The following is a 15,417-nucleotide window of genomic DNA, read 5'->3' as shown; positions in this document are numbered from 1 at the left end:
ACCTTAAGAAAGCAACTTAAAATTGTATAAATTTTAACCTGTATTCATTTTCTCACTTGTGGATAATAATGCCTGTTTCATACAGTTGTGTAGCTTAAGTAAAATTATACACATAAGGAACTAAGCAGGATGCTGGATATATAGTTAGATTTCAATAAATATTAGCTCCCTTTTCTTCTTCCTTTCTAGCCCCAATGTACTTTATAATCACGTATGTATATGTATGTATCTACACATATTTTCTATATATTTTCTTATGACTTTCAAAAGCAACCTGATGAAGCAGGTTAAGATAGTATAATTATCTCCATTTTTCATCCAGAGAAACTGATATTTCAAAGCATTTCAAAGAAACTGATATTTCAAAGAAACTGACAAAAGCCATTCAGTAAGATAATATAGCTAGGACTATACCTCGGTGATGTTAACTATTCATACAAAGCTATGTACAATAAAATCCTGCATAATACAAACTAGCATTGCAAGAACTCATTCAGTTGCTGAACTCTATGTTCCAGTAACTGACTTTGACATGCTAGTTATGACACAAATTACAACTGTTTTACTGAAAAATTAGAAAAGAAAAACAAGATTTTCACTATGAAACACAAGAAAACTATGTATTACAATTGTCTAAAAAACATGTTTTATGAACTGTCATGAAAATGATATATCCAATAAAATGTTTTAAATTGTTAAGATATTCACAGACCTCAAAAGCCAGTTCTGCACCATTTATCAGACTTCCAAATAACGCAAGAAACTCTTGTTTTAAATTTCCTTTTTATTCCCCCTTCAGGAAGTGCTAAGAGAAAGCTCGTTATCACCTTTATCTCTGTTATCTAAACTCATCCTTCATGGAAGGAGGGGTAGCTCATCTACCTGAGAGAATAGGACACCTTTTGAGAACCCTGTTATGGGTGAAAAAGGTTACTTTTCCAAGTAAGTCTGGGAAGCAGCCTCCACCCAGTCCCTGTCTTTGGAAGCCTGCTGCCTCCTCTGGTGCTAACAGAAGGATCCCAGCTCTCCTCCACTTCCTGCTTCTGCAGCAAGCACATCAGTGTCTGTGTGTTACTACAACTGAGTAGGGGGAGGCAGGCCTGCATTTCATCCCCATAGCAGCCCAAGGAGATGAGCTCAGACCAGCTTTCCTCCTGGCCAATCTCCAAGTTTACATTTGGGGTGGAAGAAATGGAAACGCTGCATGTTGAAGTCCAGCCCCCCCCTTTAATAAACCTGTTCCCTTCTCATTGGATCATCAGTTCTTTATGTACATTCTCTGGCACATGAACTCCAGTGAGACAAGTAAGCAAGCTGCACCCCAACCTTTAAAAATTAATATAGACACTAACACACAATAAAATAAATTACATAAACTTAGGTGATTCTTGCCAATTGCATTCACTTATCTAGTAACTTAGAGCTTATTCTCTACAAAAGAAAGTATTCATAAAATACATACGCAGCCCCTTAAGAAGCTCACAATTCAGCAGCAATCACTAGTGAATCCATAATACTTATAATTCCAAGTCATAAAATTAATGTCCAGATTATCCTGTGATATTATACCAACAAAGGAATCTACTTTGTAGCACACAATTTGACCAAAATATTTAAGCCTTCCTTTTACAGTAAAATTATAAATACATCTTCTCTAGTAGATTAGGCAGACTATGACAATCATGACCAAATATGTGGTATCAGTTTAATAACTTTCCCAAGACTACAAAGTTCAATGAAGTAAATGAGGGGAAATAAGGAAAGGCAAGGCTACATTAAGCACACACATGCAATCTTCATAGACTACTAACTTACAGAATTAGTCCCAGAGTTAAAGGAGCATTAAGAAAGTGCTTCTGAAATTCTAACGTGTACAACCTTCACCTGGGGGAGCTTGTTAACATGCAGATTCTGATTCAGTAGGTCTGGGCCTGAGATTCTGCAAAAGATTCCTAAGCTGCTGGTTGGTACACAAAGCACAGATCAGAAGGCCTCATGGGATCCTATACAGAAGGTACTATAGGCATCCTCTAGTACCATCTCTATTACAGAAATCACATCTATACCCAGGATATTTAGATATATTTGCCTAATGTTTGTTTAACATGAGTAACCGTGAAAAAATAGGCCGGGCATACCTGTTGAAGGTGTACAATGGATAATTATTTGACTATGTTCTTCATTTTCAACAGTGCTTGTGACATTTGCTGCATCAGCAGTACCTGAACATATAACACAAAGCATGTTTAATTAAAACCTTATACAACTCAAAAGAACCATATTTTCCTGCAATTTTCTCTGTATATAAGTGTGAGTTCTCCTTACAGAAGGTTCAATAACATATTAAAGATGCTGGTACCATAGTGAATGCCATTTTTTTTTTGGTTTTGGTTTTTTTTTAGAGACAAGGCCTTGCTCTGTTGCCCAGTCTGGAATGCACTGGCACAATCATAGCTCACTGCAACCTTGAACTCCTGGGCTCCGCTCAAGGGATTCTCCCATCTCAGTCTCCCAAGTAGTGGGGAATACAGGCACATGCCACTACACTCAGCTAGTTTTAAAATTTTTTATAGAGAGAGAGTCTCATTTTGTTGCCCAGGCTGGTCTCGAACTCTTAGCCTCAAATGACCCTCCCGCCTTGGCCTCCCTAAGTGCTGAGATTACAGGCATGAGCCATCACGCCTGGCCAGAGAATGCCATTTTTCTCACAGATTTCCTATTGATCATTCACAAAGTAATTATAATAACAGAAACTTTAATCGATGCCTTAAAGGAGTGTTCTATTTTTTAAAACTCATGCACTTGCCTTTCTCCTGTGCCACACTGTGGTCCTGGAGGCTGTTATCTTCTGTGTTTAAATTTGCGTAAGAGTCACAACCCCAAAATGCACAGCACTGATAAGCATATGGTACTGATAAAGACCTGGAAAAAAGTTGTAAAATCTACACTGAACAGCAACTCCACAGATACGGTTTTGTTTTGTAAAAGTATTTTAAACTTTGAAAACCTCAGCCTAGGAGTCAGAAAGATCTGTCATGTGCTTTAGGCTGGTCATTCATCCTCTCTGGGCCTCAGTTTCCTCATCTGTGAAAACAGCTCTGGTATCAGATGACACCGAGACTTTCTCCCTTTCTATAAGATCTCTCTTAACAGTTGGATGTAAATCAAACTGTTTAAAATTTAACAGCAGTACTGCAATTTAAAGTAATATCTTATGACTCCTTTTATAAATGTATTAACTATGCTCAATTTATCATATGAAACTGATAGTTTCACTTAAAATTAATGCCCCAGGTCATTTGTGACTTTATACCATTAAATACATTTACTTGGTTTAAATAAATGTAATGAAAATATTTATTCTCTTCTCCAACAATAATATTATCTCTCTTTTTTTAGAGACAGCGTCTTGCTCTGTCACCCAGGCTATAGTGTAATGGCGCAATCACAGCTCAGTGCAGCCTAGAACTCCCAGGCTGAAGTGATCCTCCCATTTCAGCCTCCCAAGTAGCTGGTACTACAGGCACGTGCCACCACATCCAGCTAACTTTTGTATTTTTTGTAGAGACGGGGTCTCAGCATCTTGCCCAGGCTGGTCTTGAACTCCTGGTGTCAAGTGATCCGCCCACCTTGGCCTTCCGCAAAGTGCTGCGATTACAGGTGCAAGCCACCACGCTCGGCCTCATAACAATATTCTCTAATATATTTAATGCAGTCCCTCATAACTCTAAAATCTTCATGAAGTATTATAGCATTGTTTTCTGCAGGTTCATATTTACATAGTTTCTGCCATCTTATTGCTAATGAAAAGTCCACTGTATTAAAAAACCATTCTGGTGAAGAGCTGTGTTATCTCTTTGAGGCCATCAAGGGCTCCAGTTCACATTCTTAAAGACTATGGAATAATGTTCATGTTCTATTTTTCACCAAATTTGCAAAGATTGAGGTAGAAAATACCCTTAAATTATAGCCTATCAGAAAATCTGAGAACCACAGCAAAAAACCAGGACACTCTGTAATTTTGGAGCCTACCATAACTTCAACAAAAAAGAAAAATAAGCAAAAACACACCTGAGGTTAACAAAATCTTTTGCTGCTAAGGCTTCTTTCAGCTTGAAGTTGCCCACAAGTTTCAGCTGATTTAGCCCATTCAGGCCTTCCGTAGGAAAGGAAGTTAATTCATTGAAACTTACATCCCTAAAATATGAATAAGACTTCAAGTTAATGCCCAATATATAAATCACATAAAAACATCTGTACATGTATTAACATCATAAATATTAGATCTCTAAGATGACGTTCAAGTGCAGGTGCTAAAATTATAGTTCTAGCATGTATCTTGCCATTTAAGAAGACTCTACTATAAATACAGCTTAGCATTTATACAAGGGAATAACTAAACAGAAAAATATTTTGATTCGACAATGTTAAAACAGATGTTTGTATAGCACTAGTTAACTACTTTCATGACATTACTGCATAATCATCTACTTACAGGTTAGTTATTGGCCCAAGTGTGGCAAAAGCTCTACTATGAATTTCATGTATCAGGTTTCTACTCAGATCTCTGCAATTATAAGAGTAACATGTTAATCTTTCAAATAAACACTCAAAATGCCACTTACTTAGACTATACTTTAGAATTAGAGGTAGTAACACAATATTGCTGATAAGATAACAAAGATCTTCAATCTCGCCCAGCAATATTTTTTCATGATTATGTTGAATGCCTCTCCTTCACAACAATCTATTTCTTGGAATATGTTCTGCACAGCAGTAATTCTAGCTGGCATCTGTTTCAAAACAGTTGTGAATTTTCCCACTTTATCATTCTGATACCAATTCAAAAATATAAATGATATGATATAACCTTTGGTACTGCTAATTCAGTGAGGAAAAGCCCAGTTTCTGAAAAAGCTGAAAATAAAAACAGACTTCATATTATTTGCCTTCTCAAAGGTTAGTGATAAGGCCCGGAGAGAAGACAAACAATCAATATGCAAACAAGAGCATTCCAGGAGGGCTGCAGATACCCTCCTTTTCCTAAGCAGGAAATAAAAATTGCATCAACAGTAGAGCCAGCTCCGTATTCAGGAACACACCCTGAGAAATTCTGATATTATAGAATTAATAAAACAGAAATAATCTACAAACACACTTACACTGAACCTTAAAGGAAATTTAAACATTGAGTAAATTCATTCCGAGACACATTTCCTAGATAACAAGGAAACTCAACACACTTGGTTCCAAATCACGAAAAGACCAGCTTCTTATTGTCACTTATCAGTTTCTAAAAGTGATGGCAATTAGGAGCCAGTCTTCTTGCCTATGACTGCCCAGGCTTACAGAAAGTTAGTCTACAACTTGAGATGATCCAGCAACCCAACTACCAATTAAATAGTTTCTAGTAGAGTGCATGTCATATTTCTTAAAGGGGATATACTAAAAAACTGTATTCAATATATGTAATTTCACTTCACTATCAATTTTTCAAACTTTTTCTATAATAGAAAAATGTTGTGCTGGGCAAGGTAGCTCACACCTGTAATCCAAACACTTTGGGAGGCCAAGGTGGGTGGATCACTTGAGCCCAGGAGTTTGAGACAAGCCTGGGCAACATAGGGAGACCCCATCTCTACCAAAAAAAAGAAAAAAATTAGCTGGAGATTGTGGTGTGCACCTGTAGTCCCTCAGCTATTCAGGAGGTTGAGGCAGGAGGATTGTTTGAGCTCAGGCGTTGGAGGCTGCAGTGAGCTGTGATTACACCACTGCATTCTAGCCTGAGTGACAGAGTGAGAGACCCTGTCTCAAAAAAAAAAAAAAAAAAAAGTAAAGAAAAATGTTCACTAATTTAGTGTACCATGTTTCTGTGCTAAAGTTCTAGGAAGATAGTGAGTGAAAAGGTTTGTCTCAGTCACCTCTATATTCCCAAGTGCTTATGAGAGTACCTGGAACAAATATGTAGTCAATACAAATGATTTTTTAAGTAAGTGCTTCTGTGGCTTATGAACTCTGTTTGTCATGATAGATACTCCAGTGCAGGGGTCAGCAAACTTCTTCTGTAGAGGGCCAGATAGTAAATATTTTCACCTTTGTGGGTCATATACTCTCTGCTGCAACTACTCAATTCTGCTATAGTGGGGTGAGAGCAGCTTCAGACAGCACTTTAATAATAAAGGCCTGGCAGTGTTCAATTAAACTTAATTGATAAACCAGGAAGCAGGCTGGATTTGGCCCATGGGCTGTAGTCTGCCTACCCTTGCCCTAATGAATTGGCAAACCTCACTATTATAACTTGAAAACAAACAAGCTACATCACTTCAGTTATATACATTACACATTTTTCTACTTGCCAATGTACAATTAGCTAAAGTAAAAAATATTGAAAGATCATTTATAAAGTTGCAAGTCTAAAAATCTTGCTATGTATAAAATAATATTTTAGGCAAAGTCTAAAAATAATATTTATTGAACAAAAATTACATCTTTTTTTTTTTTTTTTTTTGAGACGGAGTTTCACTCTTCTTGTTCAGGCTGGAGTGCAATGGCCCAATCTCAGCTCACTGCAATCTCCACCTCCAGGGTTCAAGCGATTCTCCTGCCTCAGCCTCCCGAGTAGCTGGGATTACAGGCATGCACCATCATGCCCGGCTAATTTTTTGTATTTAGTAGAGATGGGGTTTCACCATGTTGTTCAGGCTGAAATTAAAATTATATCTTTAAGTATATCTAGTAACATGGAAATCATAACAACATATTAACATAGTTTGGAAAAAATTTATTGTCTTTAATAATCATAGACAAACTTACAGAATCCTTAGAGATATCAGGCCTTGAAAGGTGCCTTCCTTTATTTGGTAGATCTGATTACGCTGTAAAGAACTAAATAAAAAAAGAAGAAGAAAGAAGATGAAGACAAAGAAGAGAGCAGGAGGAGGAGAAAAGAGAAAGGGATACAGAAAAAGAAAAAAGTTACTTTCTATTTTGAAAAATAACATTATAACATTTCTTAGTTGAGTTTTTTCTAAATTTAAATAACTATTCTTATGTAACAGTGATCTTGTTGAAAGAGAATTGCCCTTTTCTCATTTATAAAATGAAAGAGACTAATTGGTATTTCATCCCATATTATACTGGGAATTAACTGGTATGCTATCTAAATTCCCCCATCAACCCCACTCAGGCATAAGAGAAGGAAGATGATGCAGGCAGAAAAGGAACCAAGACAACACAACTATGACAAATACCGTAGGAATAAAGTTACAGGACTACATAGAGTTAAAATGGGAGAATTAATGCCTCCCTCTTCCCATCTCCCAACCAACTTCCACCAGAGCTGTGCAACACAGGACATGATGGGAATTGGCATTCATGTCTGGTTTCCCTCAAATAGCTGGACAAGTTTTCATTTTCTATTTCTTTTAAATACACACCAACTTCCAACTTCCCCCCCCATAGTGTTTCATGGGATGCCTGATAGGTAAGTGCCTAATACATGCTGGTTGCATGAACACATCTGGTTCAATTTGACGTGTTAGTTATGGGAACATCTGATTACAGGAATTTCTAATTTCTTACTATTAAAGCCATCTATTAAAAATACGAAATGCTCAACAAACTAACAATATACCACAGCAGAAGGAGTAAGTTAAAGACCAACTCACATTTCTTCCAGAGCATGGCAACCATTAAAACTTGGAAGGTCTCTTATATTGTTGTAAGACAAGTCCCTTAAAACAATGGAAATTAACAAATTAATGCTATGTTATCAGAGTATTATATTAAAAGAGTGGTACTCAGAAGCATTGAAAGCAGAGCTAAGATAAGTAATAAAGAGATATGCCTGAATAAGAAAAACAATTATACTTTTCCTAAGACTTGTCAGCTTCTCAAATACCTCAGTGATACAATAAGCCTAAGATTGATAAAGTTCAAGAATATATTGTTGGGCATAGACACTAATATATGTAAAAATACATTTCTATAAAGTATATATATAAAGTACATAACATAAATATATAAAATTAAATACGCAAATATAGAAAAAGAAAAATATACAAAATATATAAAATTTAAGTGGTAAAGCTACATTTTTTTAAATTTGTATTTATACAGTTTAAAAATTTGTATTTTTTCAATATTTTTTATCCCATAAATAACTTATATGTTCTTTTATTGAAAAGCTCTAAGAGAAATGGTATGCTTATCAACACTTTAAAAAACAGTTATATTACATCAAACACCAGAACTAGTTAACTTTCAGTCCCACTGCAGCTTTTCCTCAACAGTGATCATTATGTTTAAGTTTGATACACCACTACATCACTAAATTATAGTCATGACCCAAATAACAGTTTTGGTCAATGACAGACACCATATACAATGATATGGTCCCATAAGAGTATAATACCATATTTCTGCTCCAACTTTTCTATGTTTGGATATACAAATATTTACTATTATGTTACAATTGCCTACAGTATTCAGTACAATTGCCTATAGTATTATGCTGTACAGGTTTGTAGGCTAGGAGTAACAGATTATATCATATAGCCCAGGTGCGTAGAAGAAACCACCGAGGTTTGTGTAAGCATACTCTATGATTTTCGCACAATGACAAAATTGCCCCATGACACATTTCTTAGAATGTATTCCTATTGTTAAGTGGATGTGTGACTTTACTTGCTTAATCTATCAGTCATTTATTTTGTTACTATCTCCTGCCACTGAATACTTATTAACAACTTAATAACTTAATTGTTTATTCTGGAGAATTTTTACTCCTTTATTTACTTTTAATTTCTAGGTCAGCCTAAAGTTTGTAGAAAGCGACATGCTTTAGTTCATTCCAGACTGAATAAAGAGTTAGGCTCTGCTTAGGTTGCAGATGAAAGGAGGAGACTATGAGGAGAGATACCCCTGGAGAAACTAGAATAAAGACAAAGAGCAGGATGAGAAAAAATGAAGAAAGAACCTATCTTGGTTTTACTTTGTTCAAAATAAAGTCACAAGTATATGACATATTCAAAACCCTAAAACCTAATTCATATGCACATTACCCACCCTGGAGATGACTCAAATATCTGCTCCTTTACAACATCTAAGAAGTAATTATACCTCAAAACCACCTTATGAAAGTAGATCCTTAAAATAAAGTTGAACATGTGTGAATATATAAACAACAGGTATGAGGGGAAGGGAAGAAGAATCCAACTTACAAAGTCCTAAGCATCTTTTGTTCTTGACACAAATTATTAGGTATGCTGCTTATCTTTGTACCTGTCAAAGTCCTGCGGAAAAACATTATTCATGTAAGAAATAATTCAACTCAAGATAGTAAGCAAAATTTATTCCCATATAGAATAAGTGCTCACATATTTACATATGGACTAGATTGTATACATCCCATGGCCTAATTATTCCATAAAGTTAGACATGCAAAAAGGTGAACTGAACCCCAATTCTGATATCATCTTCACAGTAACTCAAAAACACTTGTGACATTAGATGTTGACACTGGGCTTGATTTCCCACATGGACCAGGAGGAAAACACTAATCTACAGTCACACAGTCTGACTACAGTTAATTACAAGTTGTCACCTTCTTACACCCAAGACCTTTGAAACCAACTTGCATTCTGCCCCCAAATCTTGTTTCTGTCTTTTCTTTCAGTCAAACTGGCTCAGCATTCGAAAATGTTCTCTTATTCCCCTCCCTTCTGTAGTCTATCACCAGTTCCTTCTTCCTCTGTTGTGTTTCTAGCATCTAATTCTTTCAGAAAAAGAGTGAAGTGAGGCAGAGAGGGATGGAGGAATCTCAGACAGACCATGCTATTTGTCCTGGTGCAAATCCAGTGATGGATTAAAGACCTGGAGCTCTCATAACTCAATGTGTTCATCTGGTCAGGTAGACTATTCCCACGGCCGCCTCACTGTTCTCCCCATCTCTAGTCTCTTTCTCCTTACCCTCCTCACATTACCTGCTCAAACATTCTCAACACCTCCAACTGCCTTAAGAGTCAAGTTTAAACTCCTTACCTCAGTGCTTCCCAAGTTCTTTTTTAAAAAATATCTTGTCACATGTGACCATTGTAACATTTAAATGGCACGCTGCAGTAAGACTCCTGTGGCTAGAGGCCCTAGCTGCCTCAGGCCCCATCTGACTGTCTGGAGGGCTGAGGTCATCAAGATCTTAAGTGCACCTGTAAACTCATGCTCAGACCACTCACTGGGAAACTGCCACAACCAAATGTGCAACGTTCAAGGCTTGTCATTTCAAAGTCTAATACCAAACAATTCTCCGATTTCTCCATACCACCCCCATCCTATTATAAACATGCAATTCTAGCTATATTTGCTCATCTATATGCTATCTCTGAGAATACTTTTGGTATTTCCAGTTTTACTAATCCTGCCTTAAATAAAAGACTGAGCTCTGGGAAACCTGACAATATTTAAACCTTCTACCTCCTCTGCGAAGCCTTCTGTGATAGTCTACATTGATTGCTCCCACTTCTAAATTCTGAAAGCACTGCTTCTAATTTGGCACTTTGTTACTGCCTTGTATTTTCTGTGAACTTTTCAGATCTTATCCACATAATCGGCTCTACTCTGCCTAAGCTCACTGACCCCAAACCCAATATATTCTTCTCCATGCATGATATATACAAAGGGAAACTGGAGGAATCAACATAAACCCATCATTGTCACTAAAAGACCCTGGCACCCTGCTAGCAGTCCAGCAGTGTTATCTTTATACCCCTCTTCAAAGGGCCTTACTTACAGACTTTCCAGGTGGACAGTTCCTGTAAGATTGGGGAACTGCTGCACCATGCTTGCACCACGAATGACTCTTTAAGAAATTGAGAAAGGCAAAGTAATTTTTAAATTTTTTTTTCATATTTTATGTTTTAAACAGTTTAAAATTACAGGCAACTATAACTAAAAATAAAACTAGTTTTATCTCTTGAATGTACTTGAAAGTATGATAATTTGGCCAAGTATTCACAAAAATAAGAACAATTATAAATTCTGCCCAAGGGAGAAAAAATTTTTAAAGATTTTGTTTTCTGGAGTTCCAGTAATAAATACTTGTTTTCCACTAAAACACTGTATAAATATCCAGGTTTGTTTTTAAATTCACATACTTACAGGGAATGAAGATCAGATAAATTGTGAAATGCTGAGTTCCCCACAAAAGACAGAGGATTATCATACAAATGTCTGTGAAAATATCCAAAAAAAGTAAAATTTTCATATGTTCACAAGCACTCTAATATTAAATCTATGTTCACAATGTACATATATCTAAAAGCCTGACTTCTCATTCTTTATCAGGGTGTTTGGCATTGTATGGACACAGCTTCATATAATTACACATTAAAAGAAACTTTCAAAAATACTTACATAGTTCTTAAGAGTGGATTACCATGAAATGCTCCATCAGGGATAACGGAAATAGAATTACTATGAAATCCTCTAGAAAGATAGGAGAAAAGTATTTTGAAATGCATTATCCTCTTGCGAAATAAAACCCAAGTATCTACTGCTGTTCAGCATTATATAAAATACAACTGATAATGACTACATGAAAATTTTCAAAAGCATAGGAAATCTCAAATTTTAATTTTATGTTATCTTTTTCAGTATCATACCTAATTCTTTTTTAACCCACTGCTTAGCTTGGTATCTATCAGATCCCTCATACGCATTTATCTGTTGCTTCATCATAAAAAAAAGGTTTAGACCATGAGAAACAGGTGTTCTATCCTCAAAATCTCTCTCATTGTAGCCTGTATTTAGCCTCTTGGCAATGCATCTTAGAATGTTAACCATCAACTAGCTCATGACACACAGTCCCTGTTGTGCCATGTACAGTCACTAACTCTACCCATGACAAACCCGACATCCAAAATGTTCCCTCAGGCAGGGCACAGTGGCTCACGCCTGTAATCCCAGCATTCTGAGGGGATCACTCGAGCCCAGGAGTTTGAGACCAGCATGGGCAACATGATGAAACCCTATCTCTAGAAAAAATTTAAAAATTAGCTGGGCATGGTGGTGCATGCCTGCAGTCCCAGCTACCCAGGAAGCTAAGATGGGAGGATCACCTGAGCCTGGGAGGTAAAGGCTGCAGTGAGCTGTGATCATGCCACTGCACTGTGACACTCCAGCCTGGGCGACAGAGTGAGACCCCATCTCAAAACATACAAACAAACAAAAAGAAATAAAAACAAAAATGCTCCCTCATTCCTGTGTTTAAATATTTTTATTCTTTCAAGTCCAGTCAAACTCCTTCCTTTTGGTGATGCTTTCTGCAGTAACTCCAAACTTCAATTAGGTGTTCTTCCGGAATGATTTATTTATCCTATTCATTCAGCATTTATTTCTACGTAGAAACAGCTGTCTGTCTTAACATGATCAGTTTCCCCAGTAAGACTAAGACTACAAGCTCCTTAAAGGCAGACACTGTATATCAGGCCTTCTTGTTTTACCAGCATCTAACCCTATACAGCAATCTATACTCAAAATTGTCTCTGTCATCGAACACAATCCAACTTTATGATTATTTGTGTGTTTGTGTGCATGTATTATGGTTACACGTAATGGAACAAGATGTTCTAAAATCCCATTGTTGGAACATTAAATGTTGAGTTTCAGGGATATGAAGACATAAAGAGAATGAACCAATACTCACAGCTCTTTTAGGCTAGGAAGGGCTTTAATAGCCTGAGGAAATTCCCCCAAGTTATTGTAATTCAAGTCTCTAGAAAAAAATTGGTGAAAATATATCAAAATATTAAATAGTGGTCATAATTCATAAGGCATTTTGTTACAGACAAATATTTTTTTAAATCATATCCTCTGTATGGTAATCTTTCTTTATCAACCATATCGTCATTCAAAACCATGTAGGAGTTTAACTGAATTTACACTTTTTCTTACAATAATGAATAAAGAGAAATCATTCTTCTTCCATGATGTTTTTAGGTCAACAAACTTACAAGTTCAAATAATTTTAAGAATCATATATTACTGATGCATTAAATACATAAATCATCTGAATGGTATTTCTCTGAAAATTCATTCTAGAATATAATTCATTGAATATCCATTTGTAAATGACAGCATGAAACTGAGGTTTCCATTTGGAGTTCACAGTGGCTTCCTGAAATTCTGGTATAAGAGCAGCTGACCTTAGTTCCACCATCAGCGTGATGACCTGAGATAAAAATAATCAGAAGGAGGCCGGGCACAGCAGTTCATGCCTGTAATCCCAGCGCTTTGGGAGGCTGAGGCAGGCAGATCATGAGGTCAAGAGATCGAGACCATCCTGGCCAACATGGTGAAACCCCATCTCTACCAAAAATACCAAAATTAGCATGGCATAGTGGCACATGCCTATAGTTCCAGCTACTCAGGAAGCTGAGACAGGAGAATCTCTTGAACCTGGGAGACGGAGGTTGCAGTGAGCCGAGATCATGCCACTGCACTCCAGCCTGGTGACACAGCGAGACTCTGTCTCAAAAAAAAAATAAAAAATAAAAAATAAAAATAATCAGAAGGACCAGGGTAGATTCACACAACTGTTGTCCTCATGCAGGTTATGAATTATTGGGAATTTTACATTAGTTAGGAGAAAGACAAGCCATAGTGATCTGTACTAAAAAGTCTTAGTTCTGAGAGTGTTTAAAGTTTAATTTCTTTTAACATAAAGAGCACACTGGCATATGATTAGCATGATTGATTTCAGAATGAAAGTAAAATAAAATTGAAAGCTCAGCTCCTTGGAGACCTATTTTGGTTTCCTTTTCCTTTTTGTAACATAGAAGAAAAAATGGCAAATAAAAACTTAACTGCGAAGAGGTTTAATTTTAACATAATTGAAATAGTGTACACAGTTTAGGATTAGGAAACCTATTCAATCTTTCATTTATAACACTAGAACTCACACACTTAGCAAAGGAGATCTGAGTTTGGAACTATCTTCTACAAGATTTTCAACTTTCATATATCCATTGATGTTTCCTATCCTCTAATTTAGATAGAAAAGTGAATTAATAGAGTCCTAAAAGATTTTAAGTCTTCTCATTAATTGACAGTTAACCAGAAAATTCAGTCAAATAAAATACTACAAACCCTGAGCATTCCAATCAGGTTTTACTCACCCATGTAATTGGGACCTTCTCTGAATCATTTACTCATCACAACAGCAAAAATTACATTATCTTTGAATAAAGGCAATAAAGGCAACTAATATAGGATAAAAGAACAAAAATAAAGATACTACTCTCAATTATACACAGCTACACAATGCCTTTTACTTATATAGTGGAGCAATGTACAGTTGAAAAAGCCAGAGGTCTCAAACACTTTAGCTCGTGGAAACAACAACAAAAGTATCACAGCAGAATATAAAATCTTCATTTGTTACATGTAAAAGCAGATATAGTATTCAAACCCAGTGTTAACAATTAGAAGGCAACTGAGGTCATGGAAAAAATAAAACTATCCAGAATTCATTTTAGAAGTTTCTAACTTCCAAAACTATCATACATTTAACAAAACCAACATTTCTGGAAAGGTATAAATCTTTGTAGATTGAGTTGTTTTGAATGTGTACTCTTTGGGGGAAAATATGCAATTCACACTTTGCCATTTTTAGCCATGGACTTAGATTAGTATTCATAATTAGGTTATTTGATAGCAAGAATTTAGTCCGGTATCAAAGTGAATTAATAAGGAGCTGAACTTAAGGCCAATATTTTTTTCTTTTTCTGCAATGAAGTACAAAATTATACTTTCACTATCACAATGCAGTTGCCCAAAATATGAATATACTTACAAGGTCTCCAGGTTATCTAGTCCATCAAAACAGTGTTGACTCAGGCTTTTAATTTTATTGTTATGAAGATGCCTAAAGGGGAAAAAAAGCATAAAGTGACTTTTCCATCCCCCATTGGCAACTATTATCATTGTTTTATATGTCTGAGTTGGTGTGTAAAGGAATGATGTAGCTAAACATATCAACAGCTAAACAGCTGAACAGTTTTCTGTTGACCACAGAAAACAAGTGACATTGGGTAGTTATCTCTTGCTATGTACACTGCACAGACTCACGAAACATAGACTACCTCATGGAAAGAGAAAGTATCTCTAGTGGAAATATGGTACATACATGGAAGATTAACATTTATTCATATCAAAATAAAGTTTTGATTAGCTCTTAAATATATGAACAAAAGTTTGATGAGCTCTCTTACTGAGGACATGAGAGTAACGGTGTGGAGGAAGTGTGTAGTTTACACCAGTGACATCTCCAACAGATTTTAAAAGAAGCACTATTTTGTTATGTCTTGGAAGATTAAAAACACACTGCATCGCGTACTCTCTGAACAAGTGGAAAACACAAAA

General features: G+C 36.1%; 1 protein-coding gene across 4 annotated transcripts in view; it reads right to left on the bottom strand.

Moving 5' to 3' along the window:
* The window catches only part of LGR4 (leucine rich repeat containing G protein-coupled receptor 4), a 107,318-nt gene that overhangs the window by 3,589 nt on the left and 88,312 nt on the right, over positions 1-15,417 (bottom strand). For all 4 annotated transcript variants that reach the window (XM_063671041.1, XM_054438055.2, XM_063671042.1 and 1 more), the window contains 12 exons: positions 14,849-14,920; positions 12,701-12,769; positions 11,410-11,481; positions 11,155-11,226; positions 10,787-10,855; positions 9,222-9,293; positions 7,668-7,733; positions 6,814-6,885; positions 4,496-4,567; positions 4,072-4,197; positions 2,807-2,922; positions 2,139-2,222 (listed from right to left, as the gene is read on the bottom strand). In XM_063671041.1, coding sequence (XP_063527111.1) covers positions 2,139-2,222; positions 2,807-2,922; positions 4,072-4,197; positions 4,496-4,567; positions 6,814-6,885; positions 7,668-7,733; positions 9,222-9,293; positions 10,787-10,855; positions 11,155-11,226; positions 11,410-11,481; positions 12,701-12,769; positions 14,849-14,920 — 962 coding nt within the window. The remainder of the gene's footprint in view (positions 1-2,138; positions 2,223-2,806; positions 2,923-4,071; positions 4,198-4,495; positions 4,568-6,813; positions 6,886-7,667; positions 7,734-9,221; positions 9,294-10,786; positions 10,856-11,154; positions 11,227-11,409; positions 11,482-12,700; positions 12,770-14,848; positions 14,921-15,417) is intronic.

Source organism: Pongo pygmaeus, chromosome 9 (genome assembly GCF_028885625.2).
Source record: "Pongo pygmaeus isolate AG05252 chromosome 9, NHGRI_mPonPyg2-v2.0_pri, whole genome shotgun sequence".
NCBI classification, from domain to species: Eukaryota; Metazoa; Chordata; class Mammalia; order Primates; family Hominidae; genus Pongo; species Pongo pygmaeus.
This window is presented reverse-complemented; position numbering and strand designations above follow the sequence as displayed.